Source organism: Phaethon aethereus (assembly GCF_964289735.1).
Source record: "Phaethon aethereus genome assembly, chromosome: 1".
NCBI lineage: Eukaryota > Metazoa > Chordata > Aves > Phaethontiformes > Phaethontidae > Phaethon > Phaethon aethereus.
In genome coordinates, this window is record NC_138575.1 from 88,252,558 (window position 1) to 88,273,736 (window position 21,179).

Consider the following 21,179-nt stretch of genomic DNA (forward strand, 5'->3'; position numbering starts at 1 on the left):
CACGGGCAGGACAGGAGAAACAGATGTGTGCTGGACACAGCAAGGCAGGAGAAGGGAATAAATTTGATTAGTCTGCTCCTAGACAAGAATGGCAGAAGAGTAATATCGGGATGGAGGAGCCCTGTAGGCCTGGAGGAGAAGCAGCAGGGAAAATGCCATATGCAGCCTTCTACTCAAGACTAGCAAAGCTGGCCATCCTCTGGGAAGTTTCTGGAAGTGTGGACTGAGCCATACTTCGGATCCTAAGGGAAGGGCTGCAGCACACTACCCCACTGCAGCTCTCTTGCCACAGCATTCAACATAGTGCAGTGCTGGGCCTCTCCTTCAATTCAAACCCCTTGCTAGCTCATCCTTTGCCGATTGCTCAGCCGAGATCGCAGAGGCTGGTTTGCACAAGTGCCACGCTCAGCTGCGCAGTGGAAGTCCTGGGGCAACGGGCCCTGGGCACACCATGAGACAGCAAGGTAACATAGCTGTCCATGTCTGTAAGTGTTAATGTATTGATTGCATTGCCTGCAGCCTCCTCCCACCGGATAACGGGGTGAGGGACCAGGCTAGTGCTTTTTGCAATGTTGACCTGGGGTTAAGGTCAAGGTTTGAGGGCAGGGAGAGACTGTAGGAAATGATCTAATGAAGGCTAAAACAGAGGGCAGGAAACAAGACCCAAGGCTGCTTTGCGAACAAGGAAGGAGACCAGGCTACCATAGGCCAAGCATGACGGCAGGGAGCTTCCCCTGCCTGCTGGCTTGTCCTTGTCTGGTGGCAGCTCTCCAGCAGCGGGCTGCAGATGGAGCAGGGCCAGGGCTGCCTTCGACGGGGGCTTCGGCGGTGCTGAGAGAAAGTTATGCCGTGTTTAAGAGGGGCAGCACTAGGGAAAGCACGGAAGACTATGCAAAAAAAAAAAAGGCAAGCCCAGGGGGGGTGGTGCTGGGCTGATGACGGGAATGGGTGCCCGGCGGGACTACACTGTACGGTGCTGGAGAGGGGACCCTCCCCGGGGTGCCAGCGCGGCGGCCGCAGTCCCGTCCCCCACCCCTGTGCGCTGGGGAGCCCCGAAAGCCGCCGGGGCGGAGCGCGGGGCGGCGGCCGGGAAGGGAGGTGTCCGCCTTGTCCCCTCCTCTGCTCCCTCGGGCCGGCGGGGCCGGGCGGGGAGCGGCTCTCCGGCCCCGCCGCCGCATCCCCGCCGCAGCGGAAGCCGCACCCCCGCCGCCGGGGACGGCCGGGCGCAGCCCCCCGGCGCATCCCGCCCCCGCCGGGGCCCTGATTGGCGCCGGCGGCCTGGGCTCCCCCCCGCTCCCCGTCCCGCCGCCGCCATGAACCCACTCTTCGGCCCCAACCTCTTCCTCCTGCCGCCGGAGCAGCAGGGGCTGCCGGGCCCCGAGCTGCCGCCGCCCGCCCCGCGCCCCGCCGAGCCCCTGGCGGGGGAGCTGGCCGCCCCGCCGCCCGCCGGCCCCTTCCCCGCGCCGCCCGCCGCCATGGCCCTCCGCAACGACCTGGGTTCCAACATCAGCGTCCTGAAGACGCTGAACCTGCGGTTCCGCTGCTTCCTGGCCAAGGTCCACGAGCTGGAGCGGCGCAACCGGCAGCTGGAGAAGCAGTTGCAGCAGGCGCTGGAGGAGGGCGGCAGCGGGGGGAGCCGGGGTCGCGGACCCCCGCGCCGCGACCAGGCGGTGCAAACGGGCTTCGTCGGCCCCATCCGCACGCTGGGGCTGGGGCTGGGGCTGGCGCCGGCCCGGGCGCTGGCTTCACCGAGCTGCCGTCCCGGCGCCCCGGCCCAGCCGCCTCCTCCCTTCCCGGCCGCCTCCCGCTTCATGCCCGGCACCATCTGGTCCTTCTCGCAAGCCCGGCGGTTGGGCCCGGGGCCGGAGACCACCCTGGTGCAGGGACCGGGGGTCTCCTGGGTCCACCCGGACGGTGTGGGCGTGCAGATCGACACCATCACCCCGGAGATCCGGGCCCTCTACAACGTGCTGGCCAAGGTGAAGAGGGAACGTGACGAGTACAAACGCAGGTGAGAAGGGGCGGCGGGAGTGAGGGTCCCCCGAGGGACCACAGCCATCGCTGGGGGGCTGCAGGGTGCGGGAGAGGTGGGCAGGGGGAGAGAGGCAGCCTTAGCCTGACTTCCTGGGAGCGCAGGCTCCAGGCAGCATGAGGTGAAGTTGTAAGGTGAAAATGCGGACCCCGGAAAAGCATTTGTCCATGCCTGGGCCTCCTCACTTGCCTCCTGGTGTTTGAACTCTCCTGGGATGATCGCTGCACCTTTTTATGTCTTGTCAACACGGCACAAGAGGCTAGAAACCCTTTTTCCAAGTGGGGAAAGAAATAACATGACTCCAGGAGCTGGTGTTTTAAAGGGGAGGGGATATGGAAACGCTCGGGAAGGAGGAGCTGCTAGAAAGTAGGTGAGGAAGGTGGATGTGCAGCAGTGAGCAGGTTTGGGTTGGAAAGGGCTGCTGGGAGGAGAAGGAGGGCTCTTCCTGGTACCGAGAAGCCCCTCAGCAGAGGGACTGGCTCCCCTAGGCCCCTGCCCTCCCCAGTGCTCTCCCAGCCAGCGCCTCAGCAGTAGCGAGCTGTGTGGGAGCACCCCACTCTTCCGGGGCTTTCTTCCTGACCCAAAATAGCTGTGGCTTGGCATGTGCGTCGGAGAAGGGTGAAGCAGAATGCAGAGCTAATCTCTTGGCTGGTTCTTCTTTCCCGAGCAGGGCGGCCGCAGCTCTCGCATCGCACCAGCGATGCTTTTTCTTTCAAGCCTGTTTCTGAGGCTGCTCCCGGATCCACACATAGGATGAGATCAGGCAGGGGGCTGGCGTCGCTGGGTCAGGGCGTGGGGCTGGGCAAGACCATCGCTGGCGACTGACGCCACCCGAGCGACTGTTTTTGCAGAAGAAAAGTCACTTTACGATACTTCAGAAGCACTTAAAAAGTAAACAGTTATGTACCCAACGGAGCGAAATAGGGTGAGCTGCCTACCAGAGCCATGCTGCTGATCTGTGCTTTGAAGCTGTGGGCTCTGGTGCCAAGATCAAGGCTGGGGATCCAAGATGACACCTTATGGTTTTGGCTTTATAAGGCTTTGGCTGAGCAGATTTGCCTGTCAGACGCTCTAAAGGCACCGAGCCGGACGTGTAAGAAGAGGAAGTTGGCATCTTTTCTTTCCTACTGATTGCTGTGGGTACCTAAGGCCTTTTATTATTAAGACAGGGGTTGGGCTCCTTCTCCAGGGACGGGTAGCTCGCCTTGCCTTTTCTGATCAGGTAGTGGGGAGCTGGAGCCACCTTTTCGGCCTGGAGGGCTTAAGCGTCACACAGTCAAAGCAGTTCAGCCGGAGGGGACCGAATTGAGTTTGTCGGTGCTGCTGAAACTTGGGGAGAAAGGAGAGCAGGTTGTCCCACTCTGGCAAGAGGGCTTTGGGGAAGGCTGCGGGGGGCGGGGGGGGTGTGTGATGGAGGGAGTGGGGATGCTGGGGGCAGGCAGGGGGGCACCACGAGCTGCCGTGGGCCAATGTTGTTGGTGGGATCTATTTTTGGACTGTGTTACCAGGGGCTGGGGGAAAGCAGACCCCACCCCCAGGCCCTTTCTGGCACTGGGAACTTTTCTGACGGGTGCAGCCAGGTCCCGAACAAGGGAATGGGGCAGGAGGATCCCATTTCCATGCACTTCCCCATACTGAGGGCTGACGCCAGCTTCCCCTGGGAGCAGAGACCTCCCTGTCATGGGGACAGTATGGCTGGTGTCATTGCTTTGCCACCTGCCTGGGGGCAGAGGGAAGAGACCATGTTAACTGGGAAGTCCTGTGTTCTCACCCACCACTCGGGTGCTTGAGCTTGTGCTTTCTTCAGGGCAGCGTTGCCACCATGCAACCTACAGCACTCGGAGCGGTGCAGCAGGAGGAGCTTCTCTCTGAACGTGCAGGGCCTGAAATTCAAGTCTAGGAACTAGGAGGAGTATGGAGGCAATAGGGAGGGACAAGAAGAGTAGCAGCAGGAGAGGGGCTCGCAGGAGCCACGCTTGGGAAGGGCAAACTGAGGCTTGGTGGTCTGCAGAGGGGCAAAGGGTGCCTGTGAGTATCACACATAGCCACCAAGCACCGTGGATCTGAGCATCTCATCATGTTTGTGCTGTCTACTGCATCTGTATTCCCAAGTAGTTTTTATCTTGGATGCTGCCAGCACTTGCTGGACATATGGGGTGAGTAGTGTTATGGCACAGCGTGTTAGGATAACAAAACGGTTTGGGCCGGAAGGGACCTTTAAAGATCATCTAGTCCAGCCTCCCTGCCATGGGCAGGGACATCTTTCAATAGATCAGGTTGTTCAGAGTCCTGTCCAATCTGACCTTGAACACTGGCAGAGATGGGGCATCCACAAATTCTCTGAGCAACCTGTTCTTGTGTCTCACCACCCTCATCATTAAAAAAAAAAAAAAAAAAGTCTTCCTTACATCCAATCTAAATTTACCCTTTTTCAGTTTAAAACTGTTGCCCCTTGTCCTGTCACTATAGGCCCTGTCCATCTCTCCATCTTTCTTATAAGCCCCCTTTATATATTGAAGGGCTGCAAAAGGTCTTTTGTTGTTGCAATTGTTTCCCAAGGAGGTGCGCCAGGCTGCAGGGCATTCACCATTAAGGCGAAGCTCAAACATGACAAGAGAGGGAAACATGCAGCTTCCAGCCCAAAGGATGCCCTGCGGCACCGGCATGCGCTAACCGTGCAGCGTAGGGTAAGGCATCCCAGCACCTTTTGCAGCGAACAGGATTTTTAAAGATGGGGGTGGGTTGTTTCTTTTGCTAGGTGAGCTTCTTGAGGGGACATGCCTGGTAGGGGGGCTGTAGGGACAGCACCGCATCTTGGCATGTCCCCAGCTTTGGGAGGGCTGGCCTGTATCTGTCAAGGAGACGGCCAGGTCTGCCTGCTGCTGGGACCCTCCTGCCCTCGCTCTCTGCCTTCTCCCTGTATTTCAGCCTTTGGGGCAAGTTGCCGCCTTGCAGCGGTGCAGGAAGGATGGGTGTCTCCCCTTCATGTGTGCTGGTGGCCGTGGGGTTCTGTGGGGCGGCCTTGCTTCCAGCCGGCAGTGACCTGGCAGCGGCTGCCGGCTGTGCTGTGCTGCGGGTGCAGTGCTGCAGGCAGGTTATTATTAGGAGTGGTGCATTGCAGAAGGGAGCAGGCAAGAAGGAGCCAGGCAGGAGGCAAGCGGGAGAGAGGTTCGTAACGGATGGGCGTGCAAGATTCGTCACTTGTGGGGTGAATCTCTGTTGCCTCCTGCCTTTAAATTGGCATTTACCTGGTCTGCACTCGTCTTCTGTAGCATTGGTGTGAAATCGATTCTTCCAAGGATTTGCAGCTATGCTTTACTTCCACGGTAAGTCCAGGCTATATAGAGACCCAGAGGAAAGTGGGGACCAAAAAAAGAGAGGAAGCGTCATGCCGAGAAAGATGCTGAAAATTTTTTCTTGTGTTGGAAGGCGTTTTTCTCCCCAGGGAGGGAGGCCTTGTTTGAACAGTTTCCATATAAGGGCAATTCTACCTTTTAACTTTCTCCTTCCCTCTCTGTCTCCTTTTTTCCCCAAAGGGATGGGAACCCCCTTGGACCTCTCTTCTGTAGCTCCGGGATGGAGCCAACACCAACACAAGGACTGCACGCTTACTCGTTTGAGTAAGGAGCGGCGTTGCCAGCCTTAAGAGCCTAGAAATTTATAAGCCAGGACTCTCCCACATGGTCTGATTGTCTTGATACCCTGTGATAGCAAATGCAAGGGCTTTTCATGTGCTTTCTGGTCTCCTAGACTTTAGGATTTATTTTTCAAACTTGGTGTGAGTAAGCAAGAGGATAGATTTTACATGTCCTCGTGCAGGGTCAAAATGCCTGCGTTGGTGCTTGCAAGTATTAAATAGAAACTGGAGATCACAGTACCAGGTAGGGCCCAGCTCTGGTTGCTTTCCCAAAGAAATCCCGCTTTCTTGGAGAAATCTGGCTTTCCCAGAAGTCGGGATCTGGGTAATAATGCAGCAGCCCTGCCCCGTGCCGCACCGCAGTGTGTGCCAACCCACCTGCAATATGGGATATGGATCATTTAGCAAAGAACAGTACAGCCTGGTGCCTCCCAGCAGACCATGGACTGGGCCAACACTGCAGTGTGGCCCAAGATGATGATCTCATGGCAGTAAAATATAATTGCTAGGTGATGTGTCTTTGTATAGCAAGGCTAGACACCTTGCAGCTCAGCCTTTTGCAAAGCTGCAGAGTCTAATACAGTACCCACCAGCCAACCTGGCATAAACTGGGACAACCCATCCTGCTTCCTTGCAGGAGAAAACACTATTTTTTTTAATCCAACCTGTTATGCGGCAGTACAGCCAAGGAGACTTCTGGCCCTGCCCAGGTAGCGTGGACTGGTGCAGGGCAGCCCTCTGCGTTGGTTGGTACAGGCAGAAGAGCAGCCCTTCATGTTGGTGCACATCATGGCCACTCACGCTGTAACATGATCAGCACGCAGCATGGTTCGGTATTAGGTTGGGTTTCGTGCTTTCGGACAGCCCAAACTGCATCACTGCAAATATGCACGTGTGTCTATGATGTAGACGGGGGGGGCAACTCTGCTGCGTTTGCGAGCCCATTATTGAGTGTTGGAGGTGAACCTAATGTGAGTCAAGGCCAAGGGGCTCAGGGGTGGTCAAAGCGGCTGGTGGGCTGCATCGGGCCGTGGGCCAGCCCTGGTGTGGCAGGGTATGCAGCGCAGCTGCTGCATGGAGCCCGTAGTTGGTGTCCCCAGCTACCCCTGTCACGGAGCAGGCAGCCCTTGGCCAGCCCACGGCAGGGACAGCGTGGTGGGGCAGGGTTCGTGGCCAGGGAGCTAGCCGGCATTTGGCAGCTGCCGTTGTCTGGAAAAAAGCAGCGATGCATTCCCGGGCACGTTCTCTTTTCCGCCCTGGTGCTCTCTCGGGTAGAGAGTTCTCAGATAGCTTTGGGGTGAGCAGCTGCCACTCCCTCCCCTCTGGCAGCCGTCGGGGCGAGGCTGGTGGGATCTGACCAGCGCGTTTGTCTCCCTAGATGGGAAGAGGAGTACACGGTGCGTGTCCAGCTTCAGGACCGGGTGACTGAGCTGCAGGAGGTAAGCGATGCTGTTCCTCCCTTCCCCTGCACCCCAGCTGGCCTGTGTTGATGCTGATTTGCATGTTGTCTTCTGCCTGGGGCAGGAAGCCCAGGAGGCTGAAGCCTGCCAGGAGGAACTGGCCATGAAGGTGGAGCAGCTCAAGGCAGAGCTTGTTGTCTTCAAGGGTCTGATGAGCAACGTGAGTTCCTAAGCCCTCTCCGACCCAGCAGTGGTGTTCTATCCGAGTAGTGGGGCTGCATAGAAAAGCAGTTCCTTGGTGGGGCACGTCCAGCACAGAGGTGGTCTGGTGAGGTTGGTTCAGTGAGCAAAGTGGAGATGCAGATGCCGTCCTGCAGCACAGGGGTTATATTACCAGGGGGAATGTGAGGGCTCTGCCATTTGCCTTGCCTAATCCTCCTCCTTTGTCCCCTGTCCTGCGGTGCTGTGGGTTCAGAACATCACGGAGCTGGACACCAAGATCCAGGAGAAGGCCATGAAGGTGGACATGGACATCTGCCGACGCATCGACATCACTGCCAAGCTGTGCGACGTGGCACAGCAGCGGAACTGCGAGGACATGATCAAGATGTTTCAGGTGAGAAGCACCTGCTGCTACCCCAGGCTCAGCCACCAGCTCTGGGGAGGAGAGTTCCCAAAGGAGGTAGAAAAGACAACACCAGCCCCCTGCTAGGGGAGACACTTGGTCACCCTCACCCTTGTTCCTTGTGGTCCCTTGCTCTCTGTCTTTCTTGGGAGGACCAGGCAAAAGGGCACAGAGAGGAGGTGGAAAGCTCCAGATGTTGCTTTGGGCATCAAGAGTCCTCTCAACCTCTCGCTGACCTGTTGTGTTGGGCCCGGGGACCCCACAGTGCTAGGGGAGCAGCTGCAGGAGGGAGACGAGTTGCTGGAGTGTCTGTCTCTAACTCCATCTCTCTCCTTCCCCTTCCCCTCTCCGTCATCTTCTCTCTGTCACTCTTCTCTGCTTCTGTCTCTTTTCTCTTTCTGGATGTTGCTGCCTTTCTGTCTCGCTCTCTTTGTCCCCACAGAAGCAACTGGTTAGTTCCATTCAGTTGGGAAAGTGTACAAATTTTAAGCTTTCTATTAATAAGGTTGGATTGTAAATACTGACATAATTCACCTTTTTCAGACTCTGTCTCTTTTTTCGTGTTTCTGTCGTTGTGTTTCCCTGCCTCTGAACTAGGGTGGTGGGCAATTTGAGTTTTTCTGCAGTAAAACCACATTGTTTTTTCTCATCAGATTCATAGATTCCATCTTTAGTTGCTTAGTTTTAATTTTAGAAAATGCTAAAACCATGTTTTATTCATTGCACCATCTTTAACCTGATCATAATGAGCCCATCTCTCTCTCTTGCTTTTCTTCCTTCCTTCCTTCCTTCCTTCCTTTCTTTCTTTCTTTCTCTCTTTCCCTGCCTTTCTGTCCCTCCGCCATTCCTTTCCCCTCCATCTCCTCCCAACTACCTGCTCCCGACCTCGGACCCGGCCTCGTTTCTGTAGTCTCTGCACTTGTCTCCCGTTAAGGTCCCAGCCTCGGTGGGGCGGAAGCGGGAGCGCAAGCAGGTCAGTGATGAAGACACCTCGCTGTCAGAGAGCGATGCCTCCCGAAAACCTGAAGAGGAAGAGGAGGACGAGACCACAGCCATGAGTATCAATGAGGAAATGCAGAGGATGCTGAACCAGCTGTGAGTGCAGCTGCTCCGCACCTCTGCCGCCAGCATCGAGCAAGGCTCCTGGCACCAGGCTCCCTGCTGGCACCCGGGATGGGAAGGGCAGGGGTGGGCTGCACTGCCCTTCCTGAGGGAGGGCGAGGTGGGAGGTGCTGCAGCAGGGTGCTTACACCCCATGCTCTGTGGCGTGGTGGGACTGACACCCCAACATGTGCAGTGTGTGGGAGCTGGTCCCCTTCTCTCACTCTCCCTTTTCTGCTTTTTGGGAGCCATTGTCTGAATTTGCAGGGGGCTCCTGACCGTAAAGCCAGCCCCTTCCCCACCAGCTGTTGGGTCTGGGCACACTTGAGCTTACCCTGGCCAGACCTCCAAGAGCTCCAGCCCTTTCAGCACTGTGTGGCCTCCTGCCTGCCCTGCCCGCTGGGGTTTTCCTGCTGGGTGCTGACATGCTGTTCCCTTGCCCCCAGGAGGGAATATGACTTTGAGGATGACTGTGACAGCCTCACGTGGGAGGAGACAGAAGAAACGCTGCTCCTTTGGGAGGACTTCTCTGGATATGCCATTGCAGCTGCAGAGGTGCAGGGGGAGGTAATGGTGGTGTCACGTCTCCTCAGGGGTCCAGCCCTGGGTTGGGACACTTGGTCTTGCCAGAGCCTGGGAAGGTGCTCCCTCAAAGACCAGACTTCAGCCCCTCCATCCCTTGCAGGCCTCTACAGGTCCTTCCCCACCACACCCTGTCTCCTATACATGAACAAGTTACCGCATCCTTATGAAGGTCTCCTTGTTAGACAGACCAGGGACCTGTAGCCTGAAGAATGTGTGGAGGGCATGGCCCGCACATGCCAGGAGAGCTGCAGCCCTCACAGAAGAGGACACCTCCTCTGGCTGTGCTGGGCTCTGGTGGTCTCTTGCTCGGGCTCTCCAGCCCACCTGCCCACTGTGCAGCAACACTGCCTAAACGGAGGCCTCAATGTCTGGCCAAAGCCCTTGCTGCACTGCATCTGTGGCCCTCTTCCCTGGGGAAGTGTCCTGCTTGGGGACGGTCTGTGCTCTCTAAAGCTTCTGTGTATTGCTGGGCTCGTTCTTGGCTGATGTGCTCACTGCCTGGTGTGGGGAGTCTTGGGTCTTTGTATCCCGTGTTGGCAGGAGTGACTCGTGCCTTATTTATACTACATTGCTTATGTTTCTTCATCTTTTTCCCAGTGCTGCCAGTTCTTTCTCTAGCTTATCTCTCTCTCTCTCTCTTGCCTTTGGTTCCTCATGTTGGATGCCTCCCTGCCTCTAAACGTGCCGTCTGCTCTCCCCAACAGCAGGATGACAGCCTGGAGAAGGTGATCAAGGACACGGAGTCACTGTTCAAGAGCCGTGAGAAGGAGTACCAGGAAACCATCGACCAAATAGAGGTGGGAGGAAGAGGAAGAAGTGGGGAGGACATGGCACAGAAGCAGGGTGAAATGGGGGAGTGGGTCCTCAGGGGAGACAGTCACCATACTGGAGCAGGTAGTTAGTAATGGGGGGTGACAGCCTTGGATCTGGCCGTGCGCCCTGCCTTGCATTGCACCATGCCCTGGGCTCATCTTTGCACCGTTTCTCTTGTGCAGCTGGAGCTGGCCACAGCCAAGAACGATATGAACCGGCATCTGCACGAGTACATGGAAATGTGCAGCATGAAGCGAGGCTTGGACGTGCAGATGGAGACTTGCCGGCGGCTCATCACCCAGTCTGGGGACAGGTGAGCTTGAGGACCAGGATACCTGTGCTTTGGGCAAGGACTGGAGACAGGGTGGTTGTGAGTGGGAGCTGAAGCACAGGGTAGTACTCCTGCCCTGCCCTGGTGTGGCATGGAGAGAGTGCAGTTCTCACAGGCTGTTGGACTTGTGGTGACCAGCCTTCATGTAGGTCATGGTGCCACCTCTGTTGAAGGTGGGCTGTGCAAAGGAGTCCATTTTGACAGGTGAAGCCAGACACCCTGGTGGAGAGCGGAGCTGCCATTGTGCAGGGACACAGTACAGGACCCCATGGGTGTGTGGAGCCAGGGTGGCTCCAGGCTGGGGACCTCTGTGGTGGGCTTTCACTCTGACCCCTAGCCTCACATGCCATGGCAGGGTCCTGGGCAGGCTCCTTGGGCGTCTCCCCCAGCCCTGATTCATGCTCTGGACCTCTGCTCTGGTGTCCTCTGGGACACCCTCCCCAGCACCCAAGGATTCCTGCAGACCCACACATGCCCCAGGGGAGCAAGAGAGGCACTTCAGCTTCTCTCCTCCTTGCTCTGCTGCTGCCTGCCCACACCAAACTGAGTCCTTTCCCTCCTCCTCCTCAGTCATGCTGTGACTGCTGTCCTTACTCCTCTCCACAGAAAGTCTCCTGCCTTCACCCCGGCCTCCAACAGCGAGTCGGCCCCGAACGAGGAGAGCGAGGAGTCTGATCGGGACCCCCCTAGCGACGCTTCCATCAGATAATGAGGGGAGACCCTGCTCCCTCAGACCCCCTTCCTGGCACGGGGGTGCCTGAGCCACACCTGGGAGAGACTGTCAGGGACATGGAGCCGCTGGTAAACGTCTGTTGCCCAGGCTCGCTCCTGGTTTGGGGTGCTTGGCAGATCCCACACCCCTCCGCCACCAGATATCTTGCAAATGGGAATAGCTAGATAGACCTGAGGGCCCTCACCTGGGCTGCTCAGCCTCCAGCCCCTTCTCTATTCCCTTCCCCTGCTTTGGTTAAACCGTGGTTCAGGCAGGGAGGCTCCAAATCTGCCATGATGGCATTCTCCAGGACCTGTCCCCAGGCCTGCTCCCAGACCCATCTCCTCTGGCCTCCGGCCTGGTACGCTTGACCTGCCCCCTGCCCTCCCTGCGCCACTTGGAGCCGAATGAGAGCTGTGCCTCCCTGCAAACTGGACCTGACACTGGTGCCAACTGGACCGAGCCCAGGGCTCTCTCCGTCCTTGCTGCTGGCCGGGCACCCGGCTGGTCCCCACGCCGTGCTGGGCACCCCGAGCCCCCCACGCCGCTTCCGGGGCAGGGGCCGAGTCCCGCTCACCGTGCACTTTGCTGCGCGTTGGCGGTATGCTCGCGTCTTTGTTACGGGGCAAGGGGTCATTAAACGGGACAGTTTCCTTTTCTACAACTTCTCTGGGTGTGGGCTCTCCCTGTGCTGCTGCGGGCGCCATGCGGCTCAAGGCGGGGGATGTCCTCTACCGGACACCCAAGCCCACATCAATGGGGGCTTCCCATGGGACATTCCTGTCCCTTGCACGTGCCAGGTGGGGCTGGCGGATGGGACGGTGGCGAGATCCCTGTTCTGGGAGCCACTGGCCCTCAACGGGCCATGTGTAGCACTGGTGCTGTGTGGGCAGCCTTGTTCTTAACCTTGGACCATCATTACGGCTGAGGGATTGGAAAGGTCTCGGCTCCTGTGGGGAAAACGAAGCCGAACATGGCTTGCCTGGCCTCCTCTGCCATGTCAGCTTTTTACCAGGGCATCCCAGAGCATCTTCTCACTTGCTTCCAGTCCTGTGTCCAGCCTTGGTCTAACTGCAGTGGGGGTTCCCCTGTCCCACCATCTCTTGTGGCATTTGCCTGGGTGGCCATTGCACGTGCTGCTCCAGTGAGGGGAGGCTGGGGACCGGCAGGGTCACAGGAGTGAGGGTGGGGTGAGCAGGGTGGTAGGGTGAGCAGCCTGCTGAGAGGCCGTGTTTTGCAGGGCCATCCGCTGAGCACTGGACCCAGGCTGCACAGCCAAGGCAGGTGAAGCTCCAGAGAAAAATGCTTCTCACAAAAGTTCCTGAAGGGAGGAGAAAGTAGATGGCAATAGAGTTTTTGGATCATCTCTAAGATTAGGTAAGGTAGATAAAACGGGGCCTGGGGGTTGCAACAGTTTCTCTCCCTAGGTTTGGCTTGGGTAGGTAACGCTGCCGTGCACTTGAGCTGTGAGCACTGGCGCATCCGCACACCGCAGTGCAGAGGGCTGGCGTCTGGGCAGGGTGAGGTCCTCTGCCTGCGCCTGCAAGTCGCGTTAAGGCACGTGTTGGCATTTCAGCGTAGGCTAAGCTGGGGGCGAGGAGGCGAGGCCCTGCAAACGGCAGAAGTTAGCAGCCGGGGAAACCTCCAGGCCAGCGTGCAGCTGGGGCATTGCTGCTGGCGCGGGGAAATTGGGGTTCCTCAGCTGATGATCTGCTGTGGCTGGGCTCTCACTCACAACTGCCATCTTTGCTTCGCACAGGGAAGCCAGGAGACCATTTTGCGGGAGCAGCAGCAGAGTTGTGCTCCCCTCCTGCCCTGGCAGCATGGGGCTTCACAGGCAGATGGGAGGTGTGTGCCTCGGTGCCTGCCCTGAGATAGGGCCTTTGCCATGGGCCTCGCCTCCACGCCGCCTTCCCTGACTGTTTCTGTTTCTTTCCCTCTTCTCTATTTATTTTTCTTCTTAAAAGAGCTAAAGCCAGAGGAAATATTTTAATCTGGGATTTTTTTCTTTCTAGTGATGATGCCTCACATGCAGTAGCTCAGGGATCACTTTCTATCCTGCCTGGAGGCTCTTTTGGTTGATGGAGATCCCCTTTCCCATACACTTCTTCTTTGCAGCATTTTCTTCCCTTTCTCTGCTGTGGACATCTCTGAGTGGCTGGTTAAGTTTGGCTTTCCCTGTGCGTAATCCATGACATGCATATCTTGGCCTCTTGGTACTGCTTAAGAAACCCACAGGACTGTAGAAATGTGTGCTGAGAAATTTCAAACATGAAGCATAGGAGGACTGACATCTCTGCCTTGAGCAGTCATTTCCCAGAGGAGCAGCTGGTGCTGCCAGATGCCTGTGTACCAGGACATCTGGGGACCCTAGTCCCACACTGCTTTTCAGAACTTCATTTGCCGTGAAACTGAGATCTCCCCTGCCCATGTGTACAAGACGCTGTTCTCTGGTGAATTGTGTAGCCAGCAGTAGGCTCTGTTCCCCAACCAGTGTGAAAGTCCTTGAGATCTCACTGGCAGGGCATACAACACTAATCCTTTGGCAATTTCTCAGCATGGGAGGTGCTGCCCAAGACCTCCAAGCCAGACCATCTGCCTTGCATCTGCCTGTCCATCAGTGGTGACCCCACATCTTTCTTTGATGCTGGATATGATGAGATGTGGACCTTCCATTTATTTAACTCTTCTCTGTGGGCTCTTCTCCATTCTTTGGGGAGTATCTAGTCTGCTTTTCTCCACCATGAACCTTGCTGTGAACTGTCATGTCTAGGAACTCTTCAATGCTGGGTTGCTTCTCACTTCCCTAACCTCATCCCTTTTCCAGGACACCAGGCAGCACCTGCTCAGTATCAGAAGTAATTGTCAGTAAACTGTCAGAAGCAGTATCAGAAGAAATTGTCTAGTGAAGACCCAGGTCTTGGCTGCTTGATCTTTTGAACAATTGCTGGTCTGTATTCATCTCACAGGGAATACTTGTGTATCTATCTCATTTGCCCTTAGACACCAGCCCATTCAAAAATCTTTGTTTAGCCTAAACTTTCTCAAAGTCTTGGTTGCAGGGGCAGCTTGGCCATGGATGGAGGGGACCTTTTCCTATTCTTGACAGAGCTGATGAAATGAACTTTGGAGGAACAGGTCAGTTACTCTTTCCAGCTGACCATGCTTACCTGTGAGTATGTTGCAGCTGAGCCTGGTGTGGTCCTTAGTGCACTAGAGCATACCTTGGCATGTCTTGTCTCAATGTCCATGCATTAATGGGAATATTTATTGACCAAGTACAGTCCAAGCACAGATGTGTCTTACTGAATGAGGTCCTATGGCAGGATGCATCTGTGCAGTCCCTCTGTCAGCATCCATCTCGGGACTCTTCAGATGTGGCTGCTGTCTGGTCACCTCCATGAACATCTATCCAAGACCATCCTTTTAGGATCGTGTCTCTCTGAATCAGCAGAGGTCCTCCCATTGAATATTTAGGCAGGCTGGTTCAGCTTCCCCACCCTACAGACGTCCATGGGCAATCTTGGAGACTTACTTGGGCAATCTGAGAACATGGTAGTGATTGCTCTGGCTTCTCACCCCCCAACATTTGGACTGCTGTGTTTAGGTGAGGACAGGCGCAGCTTCTATATCAGCAGTGGGAGTGGCACAAAACCCCTCCCTTGAGGCAAGAGCTGTCTCCGGGCTGGGACAGATCCACTTGTCAGCATCCTGCCTCCATGAGGTGCTGAAGGACATGATCTGCCTTTGAGCTGGGGTGAGAGATGCAGTTCTCCCTGCGCTAAGCTCAGACTCTTGGCAAGGCACTTCAGTAGATGGTGCCAGGCATTTTGCCGAAGTGAGCCCTGGCTCCCTGCTGAATGCGTTTCTGATCCTGTGGCATGCAGAGTGGTCTCCCCTGCCCCTTTCCTGATGAAGTCCCCCAGGACTCAGCTGAAAGGTGAGCTCTCATCCTTAGAGACCCTGTCTGGCAAGATAGCTCTGAGACCAGGCCCAGTGAGTTTCTTGATGAAGACTACCACATTTTCCCCCAGAGAGGGCAGAGAGCATCCCCTTCCTTTCATCTCACCACATGGATGGAGGATATTCTTACTGACTCTAGAGAGGGTTCTGTCAACCTAACCACTTAAGTAGCCCAGATCTTCCCTGTGTTAAGCAAGCCCACTCTCTCCTTTCACTCATTCCTGGATCCCATCTATTTTAGATCATATCTCAGAACTGTAAGAATCTGACTTGACTTGTCTTTCTGTTCAGTTAAGATCCCATATTTTCCACCCAGCACCCTTCTGCTGAACATGCTTTGTCATCTGTCCCACACAATTTGGCTTTGTGTGAATTAGCTTTTCGCCCTTTCAGGATTCCTTAGGTGAACCTAAATGTGATGCTGTCAGCCTTTGCCAGAGCAACTTTTGGTTCCCTGACAACCTGTTTATTCTGTTTATCTCATTTACTAGCCAAGTGGTAGGAGAGATCAAAGCTGCATAGTAAGTTGTTCTAGCTCAAATCTAGAAAAAGGAGATTGGCTTTCCTAAGCCTCATACCTCTGCTACAAACACTTCATTTGTTCTTAAGAAGGCCATACTCTTCATGTTTATGGCTGTTGTTATCTCAGGTACACACAGAGTACCTGAGTGTCCCAGAATTTGCATGTGATGATCAAGTATGTCAAATACTCTGGTTGTGGGTAAGAAACCCCCATTCAAGAGGAGAGGTCAGAATTAACACAGAACACAGCAGCGTGCTGTCTCCTTGGAGATGCATGGACAGGCTTCTGAAAACATCTTGCAAACCCCCACATGATTAATGCTGGGAAAAATAGTAAGACAGCATGAAGAACTGGATGGGCTACAGACAGTAGCCCAGTCACCACTGAAAATCTTCCACTGGATGTATGAGACTGTAAGAAGTGTTTCAGATGTGAATTTTCTAAATGCTTGGGCCACTTTCTGTTGGGACAGGAACAAGGAGAGGATGCTGTAGGTCCTCTGGCAGAGGGGGGTATAGGCTTCATAGCTTTGAGAGCAACTGTAGGAGCTGGGAACATATTAAGGCAACGCTATGGAAAAGGAGCTCAAGGGGCCACTAAAAGACATCATGATCAAGTTGAACCAATATCACAACAGATGGGAAAAGGCAACATTTTTACCTTCCATGGCAGACTGTATCTGGGCAAAGTGCAATAGAAAATAGAAATTCTTTGGGGAGGAAGAAATGTGGTTAATTAATTGACATTTTTAATGTTCATGGCCACATCATAGAAGTGCTAGCTGACCATAGTGGTAAAGGTGGAATAGGCATGACCAAGTGTGAATTGAGGTTGCAAGCTGTGCTAAAAATCACATTCACTCTAGAGCTAACAGCAAAACAACATGATCTGACACATACACAGTTTTTTCAAGGCATTGAAGAATCTTTTATATACTCCTGAGTCACCAAACAAAACACTGTGATTTATTTCTTAAGCACCTCTCTGTTCTGTGTGGAAAGGAAAACTATGTTGTCATGGGAGACTTTGGCCGGAGATACTGAAGAATATGCTGTGCCATGGAGCATTTCTCATCAACTTACAAATTATAGCATGCCCAAGCAAGGCAATGATTTTAGATGTCCTTATGACAGATGAAGACTGGGTTAGGATTGATGGTTGCCTAAAGATGAGGGATCAACTGAGAAACAAATCAAGACCTTACCCAGGGCAAAAATGCCATAACAGAGAACCGCATGGTGTGATGTAGCCTTTTCTTACAGTGAAATTGTTTAGGGGAAGTATCAAAAAAGTATGATTAAGTGAGATATCTTTGGAAAGAAGAGTTTTTCCAGTTATTTCAAAAGCTGTGATTTAGTATGCATCAGAAGATAGCTTTCAGTAAACTACTTATATAAGCAAGTGGCCATGTGACAATAATATTTAGAATAACTAATAAAAACAATAATAAAGCTTTCCTTAATTAATAAAAATAAACCTCGTAACAACTCTATCTGACTGTGGGTGGGGGAAAATGAATAGAGGGACAACATGATCATCTGTAAAAAAAGGTCTTCAGCTACTCCTATTGCTTCAAGAAAAAAATAACAGTAGCTGGATCTCTAAGGACACTAACAAGTTGTTCTAGTTATATTTATTTAAAGAAAAATCAATCCTAGCAGTAATATAAACCATTTTTCTTGACTGAAATTGGAAAAAAAAACCCCTAAATTATGCAAAGAAGAAGTACTCACCAGCTATGTCTGTTCTGTATTTGGAAAGAGCAGAGTGTGGTCAGAGGGGAATGATGAAGCACTTTCCAGGCCATTAGCAATTACAGAGGATCCTCAACAGGATCTTCTCAGAATAAGCACTTCTACATTTCCAGGCACAGATGATCTAGAGCATGGTAATGTGGAGAGGTGCACAGGGTGCCATAGCAGTGAAGAGGCCACCGCACAAAGCCTGAGGCTGCTTGGGGAGATGGAGTAAGTGATGCTGGAAAACACAGCACTGCAGCTGCGTTCCTGCAAACAGCATTTTGCAAAGCAAAGCACTGTAACCCTCAGTGGTGATGAAATCCATGGTTTGCTGATGTCAATTTTTAAATGCATTGGGGAAGAGATTTAAAAAGGACTGGGTGGGTGGGTGAACAAATTACATCAGTGCTTAGCCTGACAGGCCATGTATGAAAACCAGTGAGAAACCAGTGGAGGAGGGTAGAAATCAGGAAAGAGTGCAAGAAAATCTGCACAGATTTATGGAGGGACAAGGAATTGACAAGCAAAACTGATACCATTTTTTGATATATAGAAATGATGTACCAGGATTTTCAAAAAGAGCACCTCAGTCAAAATGCCAGGAGACATTAAAATACATTTTAAATAGAATAAAAATGTAGGTTCTATTGCCATACATATGTAGACAATATTTAAGCTATGCATAGATACATCTAAGAGCAAGAAATACTAGTGACTAATCATATCCAGGACAACAGGAGAGCTGGAAAGACTTGGGGAGCAGGGCTCACAAGCAACCCTGTGCAAGTTCTCAGCCAAATACTGAAGCTGATGGTATCTTCAAACATTTCTTATCCCCATGTGACATTGGCATGCTTTGTATCACAGTTTGGAGTAGATGGAGCAAATAAATACTCCTAGCCCTGATGATTGGAGAAAAATGTTTTGAGAATGAAAAGTTTAGTTATTTTTCTCCTTTAAAAAAAAAAGGAGAGCGAGCATTTTTGACCAGTGCCTAAAGTCACTTCACAATGATGGTCTAGATGGCGGTTTAGTCAGGCTGACAGGCATACTAGGAGTCTGAGGAGATGAGGAAGCTGGAGGCCATGTGCATTCAGTGGGATTTCAGTGTCTGCTTGGGGTCCAGATACACCAGTATCCAACTTGGTAACCAAAAAGCTGGAAATTACAGAGATTACAAACCACATATATTTTCTTCTGTCCCCAGACTCAAAACAAGGCTGACAAAGTTGTCCGCCCATTTGATGAACAGCTGGGCAGATTTACAGGGCTTTGAGACCTGCAACACTACAGTTGTGTCATTCCACACACCCCCTCCCCCTCACCCCCCCCCCCCCCATGTATTAGTTCTCATTTAGCAACCTTGAATTTCACCAACCATTTTAATAACCCAGTCACTTGGGCATAAGATCCTTCTGCAGCTTTCCAATGGTCTGTTTCAGTGTTGAGTGTCCTGCATCAGTTTGCACAATCAAACCTTGGCACCCCGTGCTCCAAATTGCTGTGAAGGTGTTGAATGGAAATGACCCTGGGCCAGATGTGTCCAGACACTGGCCACTCACACCCTCTCTCTCTCAGTAACCAGCAGCCTTACCACTAGTTTTCAGCCTGGAGAGGACAGTCTTCCCTGTCCTGGGCCAGTTCAGGTTCTTTGAAAGGTTTTGCCAGTCTGTTGTTTTCCTAAATCCAGTTGCTCTTTGTCACATGGGACCTGATGGGAGTGGTGAATTACTTACATCATGGTTACCTGTTCATCCATTTCATGCTGGAGACCATCTGAGTCTGGCACCTGGTACTGAGGGTTTGCTGCACTTCATGTCATGGACATCTCAAGTTCTGACACTTCGGTTTGCCATTTGTCTCATTGCTGATGAGGAAAAAAATCTTTTGTCTGGGAATACCCCAAAGCTCTTCTGATGGAAAAACATCAGTTTTACTTTTCTGTTGTGGCCTTAGCTTCCCCAATCACTCCCACACCATCTTACAGTTTTTTGGCAGCTTTCTTGTCTCCAAGATGCATTTGAAAAAAGGTTTTCATACCACCTTTTCTATTTGTCACATAGTTTCCTAAAAATCTACCTTTTCTTAGGCTCTTAAGTTTAATTTGCTAGTTCTAATTTCATTTGACTACAGCTTCAGCTTTTTGAAGGCTGTCTTTTCAAATCTTACACAGTAAAGTATAACCCATTACTATTGTTCCTTCTATGAAGATTTAATTGAGAATAACTCCCTCAAGAAGGCACTTCTATAGTAAGATAATATATGGAGGTAAAGTAGCTGTCCTGTAGTAAGAAATTATATTCAGCTCAGAAGAATAAGTAACAAATTATTTGTTTTTGCAGTGTGTGTACAGTACAATTGCCCAAATGTAGGCAGCTTGTTTTTGATGAACTGCCTGCTTTCTGCGAGTACTGCCTGTGCCCACAGTGGCATTGCCATACCTTGACTTTACGTCATGAAGCTACATTCTGTGAATGGCTTCTGTTACAAAGAAGAGTTTGGAACATTATCATTTAATATGTCTTACACAACTATCCAATATATGCCTTGCATCATAGTCTTTCCTATCAGAGACCTGTATCTCCTCTTCCTTCCACAGACCTTGTTGATTGCTTTGCTCAAAGACTCATTTACTTTAGAAGCAGACAGATTATGTTTTAAATGTCCAAGACTTTTACTGTGCTTATGCAGTCACCATTTTGCTACATTTTGGTGTGATTTTTCAAGCAAGCTTAATTAGTTTCCACATCTGCTCAAGATTATTTATTTTACTACATGGCAACTTCCTTAATGCTGAAGTTTTGTGCTGACATCTTAAGAAGGTGGTCTGAAGACAGCTAGCCATTTCTTGCAGGAGTAATCCAGATGTGATCATGTGGGCAAATGCCAATGAAGTATAAATTAATTTCTCTAAACATTCAAAGGTGCCATAAAAGGGAATTTTCCTGTGATGCCATTGCTAATTACCATACCACAGCATCTCTTAAATTTCCTCTGTCTTAAAAAAAGATGCAGCTTGCCACCCCTAGAAATGATTAGCTGCCCATCAGAGAAGTTGACCCTTGGGTCAGTGGGAGAGCTTTGTGTCAGCACAAGTCCGCAAAGGAGTGAACCCATGTCTCAGATGCATCCCTCTCCCATGAGGCCCAGCACAGTGAGCCCTGGTGCCTGGCCAGTCAAGGAAGGCAGAGTCAAGACTTTGGCCAGGATCGGTGTTTTTCTGTATCTTCCCCTTGCAAGGTGTTTATAAACCAGGATGGATTCTAGCTTATCACAGCTGCTCTTAGAGCCGGTTTGTCCCATTAGAGCTGCACAGTGGTTTTTAGTTCCTTTGCTGAACAAGAGCCTCTTCATGTCTGTCTCAGCACCTGCCTTCCCTGACCAAGCATTTCTATCAGTTTTTCTCAGAAAAGCTTTAAGAGCAAACCTAGAGCTCCCCTACTTAGAAAACTCTCCTCTGGAGAGAGAAGCAGCTGCCACAGCAGATCTCCCATCTTTATCCCAATACCATCTGCAGTCATACATGTCAAGTTTTCAAACTGACAAAAAAAAAAAAAAAAAGAAAAAGGACAGGATTACAGTTTTTGGACAGGCTGGCCACTGAGCTAGCTTTTCCATCTGTCCAGAGGGGCCTTGCTGTGGTGCCATCTGCAGGCACAGCGTCTGGATACAAAATGAGGATTTAGGAGAAGAGCTGTGCTCTTTAGGGAGCTTACAA

The 21,179-nt window shown here is 52.4% G+C and overlaps 1 protein-coding gene across 2 annotated transcripts; it reads left to right on the forward strand.

The window, feature by feature from the left end:
* Positions 1-1,102: 1,102 nt before the first annotated feature.
* IFFO1 (intermediate filament family orphan 1) lies at positions 1,103-11,233 on the forward strand (the record flags this gene model as incomplete). Of its 2 annotated transcripts, none has more annotated exons than XM_082014301.1 (9): positions 1,103-2,011; positions 7,048-7,108; positions 7,194-7,289; positions 7,545-7,685; positions 8,605-8,789; positions 9,242-9,368; positions 10,088-10,177; positions 10,376-10,506; positions 11,131-11,233. In XM_082014301.1, exons 1-9 carry the CDS (start codon positions 1,314-1,316, stop codon positions 11,231-11,233), a joined length of 1,632 nt encoding a protein of 543 aa, XP_081870427.1. In that variant the 5' UTR covers positions 1,103-1,313. The 2 variants fall into 2 exon arrangements, with proteins under 2 accessions (XP_081870427.1, XP_081870428.1); XM_082014302.1 differs by having other exon boundaries at positions 9,242-9,362; positions 10,085-10,177.
* Between the last annotated feature and the right edge of the window lie 9,946 nt (positions 11,234-21,179).